This window comes from Athene cunicularia (genome assembly GCF_003259725.1).
Source record: "Athene cunicularia isolate RWA chromosome 21 unlocalized genomic scaffold, athCun1 chr21_part1, whole genome shotgun sequence".
Lineage (NCBI taxonomy): Eukaryota > Metazoa > Chordata > Aves > Strigiformes > Strigidae > Athene > Athene cunicularia.
Window position 1 is genome coordinate 2,083,961 of NW_020799127.1, and position 3,793 is coordinate 2,087,753.

The window sequence follows — 3,793 nt, forward strand, 5'->3', positions numbered from 1 at the left end:
GCGGAGGGGGCCTCGAAGCACGGCGGCGGCACCATGCCGAAGTCCAAGCGGGACCGCAAGGGTGAGCGCCGCGACCCCGCACCCCCCGTCCCGCTCCTCCGTCCCCTCCCCGCCCTAACGCGCCCTGCCTGCTCTCCTCCCCGCAGTCTCCCTGACGCGGACGCCCAGGAAGGGGTTGGAGGCCAAGCAGGCGCTCATCGCCGAGGTGAGTGCGGCCCAGCCCGCCGCGGTGCCCCGGTCCCCCCCTCCCTCTCCCGGTTAACCGGTACCTTCCAGCTCCGGCGGTGCGTGGACACCTACAAATACATCTTCGTCTTTTCCGTGGCCAACATGAGGAATAACAAGCTGAAGGACGTCCGAAACGCCTGGAAGCACAGCAGGTGAGGCGGGGCGGCGGCAGGGGGATGCTGCCCGAAGGGGAGCGCGGCCTGGGAGCTGACAGCCGCCGCCTCCTCCTCCCCTTCCTCCCGCTGCCCCAGGATCTTCTTCGGGAAGAACAAAGTGATGATGGTAGCACTGGGACGGGAGCCGAGCAGCGAGTACAAGGAGAATCTGCACAAGGTAGGGGCTGTTTGTTTTGGGGTTTTTTTTATGTAACATTCTAAGGCTTCACTTGGCTGCACCACAGAATAAACATCAAGGGACAGCGGAGCTTTCCCGGGTCTGTAGCGTGACTCAAAACTCTATTGTTAGCGGAGCTTTTGCAGCTGTACAGGCCTGAGCGCTAAGGGATAAGCCCCTGGTGCTGCCCGAGTCCCACAGACAGTTTCTCTCTTTCAGGTCAGCAAACACCTGAGGGGTGAGGTCGGTCTCCTCTTCACTAACCGCACCAGAGACGAGGTGGACGAGTAAGTATGGGTCTGTCACAGCCGAGGCTTTGAAATGCTGAGCAGCCATTTTCCCACTCAACTACTTCACTTGCTGATGTTTCTCTTAAAGCAGTGATGATGTCATCCTGAGGGACCTGGGCAGGCTGGAGAGGTGGGCGTGGGCAAACCTCCTGAAGTTCAACAAGGCCAAGGGCAAGGTCCTGCCCATGGGTTGGGGCAATCCCAAGCATAAATCCTGGCTGGAGAGCAGCCCCAAGGATAAGGACTTTGGGGTATTAGTTGGTGGAAAACTGCCTGTGAGCCAGCAACATGCACTCGCAGCTCAGAAAGCCACCCGTGTGCTGGGCTGCACCCAGAGCAGTGTAGGCAGCAGGGCGAGGGGAGGGATTCTCCCCCTTTGCTCCAGTCTTGGGAGACCCCCCCCTGCAGTGCTGGGTCCAACTCTGGGGGCACCAACAGCAGAAGGACACGGACCTGCTCGAGCAGGGCCAGAGGAGGCCATGAAGATGCTCAGTGGGCTGGAGCACCCCCTGTGAGGACAGGCTGAGAGAGTTGGGGGGTTCAGCTGGAGAAGAGAAGGCTCTGGGGAGACCTTAGAGCGGCCTCTCAGGGCTGAAAGGAAAGCTGGGGAGGGACTCTGCATCAGAGAGCACAGGGATAGGACGAGGGGTAACTGTTTTAAACTGAAAGAAGGTAAATTTAGATAAGATGTAAGGAAGAAATTTTTTCCTTTGAGGGTGGTGAGGCCCTGCCACAGGTTGCCCAGAGAACCTGTGGCTGCCCCCTCCCTGGAAGGATTCAAGGCCAGGTTGGACGGGGCTTTGGGCAACCTGGGCTAGTGGCAGGTGTCCCTACCCATGGCAGGGCGGTGGGAACTGGGTGGTCTTTAAGGTCCCTTCCAACCCAAACCATCCTGTGATTCTATCATCTCCTGAGGCTTTTCCACTCATCTTTCTCAGCCATCCCTGCAAGAGCAGGGAAGAAGTTACGGCAGGCCACGCCATAACCCCCATCTCAGCCAAGGGATGTTCTTAGCACAGCTAATGCTCTCGTCACCTGTCTCTGTCTCAGGTGGTTCTCCACATTCAAAGAGGTGGACTTTGCCCGCGCAGGGAACAAGGCAACGTACACAGTGAGCCTGGACACAGGGCCCTTGGAGCAGTTCCCCCACTCCATGGAGCCTCAGTTACGGCAGCTGGGATTGCCAACAGCATTAAAGAAAGGTACGTGAAGCAGCTGGGAAGGTAAGCTTCATTTTTCATCTGTGCCAATAAGATCTTTTAAGAAGAAGATTAAATAATCAAGTAGAACTTAGTTTTGGAGAAAATGTGATGGACAACTTTCTCCTGGTTCAGCTGGTTCTATATACTTCTTGCAGCATTCTTCCCAAACTGATGTCAAAGGATGAGTGAAACAGCCAGCTTTCTACAAGATGCCATCCTTTGTCAGCAGAAACAACTAGGCCTAGCCTAACCTAGCACATTGGCTTCCTCCTCAGAAACCAGATGTGGGCTTTCCTTTAGAGTTTATCTCTTCCCAGCTTCTTGGGGTGTGCTAATATTTGCATGGAAAGGCATAAGCTGCAAAGGGCGGTGTTTGAGAGAGGCTTAGTTCTGCACCCCACGTTTCAGTGGGCTTATCTAGTATTTGTGAGTATTTCAAGAGCTTTTGTTCCTGCAGGAGTGGTGACGTTACTTTCAGATTACGAAGTCTGCAAAGAAGGGGACGTTCTCACCCCCGAACAAGCCCGTGTGCTGGTGAGTGATGCTAGAATGCAGCATCTGCATGAGCCCCTGTCTCCCCCAACACAAAATAATTAACTGGTTTAATTCCACTGGAGGGTGTGAGTTCCCAGACGAAGGTGAGCAGCACTCCTGGTTAGCAGGGTGCAGCAAACATCCTTATGCATTGTTAATGTGAGTGCTAAAACTCTGCAGCAGTTATTTTGGCTCCCGCTTTGCTGCTGTTCCCATCTGGAAGTGGCATTTGTTGTCTGGTTTTGCTAGGCTGGCCAGAGAGACAGTAAAGCAGGAATGACGGATTTGTGTCCTTTCCTAGAAACTCTTTGGCTACGAGATGGCAGAGTTTAAAGTCACCATCAAATTTTTGTGGAATTCTGAGACGGGAGACTTTCAGAAGCTTGTGGGAAACTCAGCAGAGGAGGAGGAAGAGGAGGAGGAGGAGGAGGATGACGACAGCAATGAGGACTAGCAGCAGTCCTTGCACTTGGACACCAGACAATTTTACTCTATTTTAGAGGCAAAAAGAAGAGGATGTTTCCTTTCCCTGTTTACACCAGGAGGACAAGGACAATAAGCTCAAACATCTTCATAAAAGATGACCGAATTATGCTTTTTTAATATAAATCTGTATATAAAACTTCAGATGGTTGTCACTGCTGACTGTTACTGTTTGACTAACCCAGGACCTGAGGCAATGTCACCTCAAACATGAAAGCCAGGCAGAAAGCATGTAAATGTAACACAATTTAGCCATAGCACACCTGGAGAAGATGCTGAGGGTTTGTTCTTCTGAAAAGAACTTCAGAAAAAGCTGTTCAGCTTAGTGTCACCAAGCACTGATGAGGAGATGCCAGGCAGTTTATAGGAACAGTTAATGAGATGAGGTCTGCATTAGAGAAAGGTTTTATTCTTGTATGTAATTATTTAAGATCATGTTAAAGCAGAACTGAGGCCTTTCCTCAGGTATGTGCCCATTTTCCACGATCAACCACATCTTTAAATCATAGTGTTCTGTGTAGAGCTGAAGGTCCACAAGGGGAGAAGGACTAAGGCATGGCCCAGCACAAGTGCTGAAAGTGGTAGTGGATCCTACAGAGCTTCATTAATACAGGAAAAAAAATCTCAACCCATCTGAACATTGATCAAAGGAGCAGGGTGGGTAAGTACCTCTCCCATGGTTCAAGAAACTTGTCCTCAATTATACACCCCCCCCCCCCCCCC

General features: G+C 52.1%; 2 protein-coding genes across 2 annotated transcripts in view; one reads left to right on the forward strand and one right to left on the reverse strand.

The window, feature by feature from the left end:
• The window catches only part of EMC1 (ER membrane protein complex subunit 1), an 11,566-nt gene extending 11,531 nt beyond the window's left edge, over nt 1-35 (reverse strand). Inside the window, exon 1 of the mRNA XM_026862923.1 lies at nt 22-35. Within this exon, the coding sequence (XP_026718724.1) occupies nt 22-35 (14 nt within the window). The remainder of the gene's footprint in view (nt 1-21) is intronic.
• On the forward strand, nt 7-3,214 carry MRTO4 (MRT4 homolog, ribosome maturation factor). Its single transcript, XM_026862511.1, has 8 exons — nt 7-61; nt 147-205; nt 277-380; nt 480-561; nt 781-848; nt 1,902-2,053; nt 2,511-2,587; nt 2,889-3,214. The coding sequence occupies exons 1-8, from the start codon at nt 34-36 to the stop codon at nt 3,039-3,041; spliced, it is 723 nt and encodes a 240-aa protein (XP_026718312.1). The 5' UTR covers nt 7-33; the 3' UTR covers nt 3,042-3,214.
• The last annotated feature ends 579 nt before the right edge of the window (nt 3,215-3,793 follow it).

Coding starts and splice junctions, on each gene's coding strand:
- MRTO4 (XM_026862511.1), top strand. CDS start 34: ATGCCGAAGTCCAAGCGGGACCGCAAGG. Junction 62..146: donor GTCCAAGCGGGACCGCAAGG/GTGAGCGCCGCG, acceptor TCCTCCCCGCAG/TCTCCCTGACGCGGACGCCC. Junction 849..1,901: donor ACCAGAGACGAGGTGGACGA/GTAAGTATGGGT, acceptor TCTCTGTCTCAG/GTGGTTCTCCACATTCAAAG.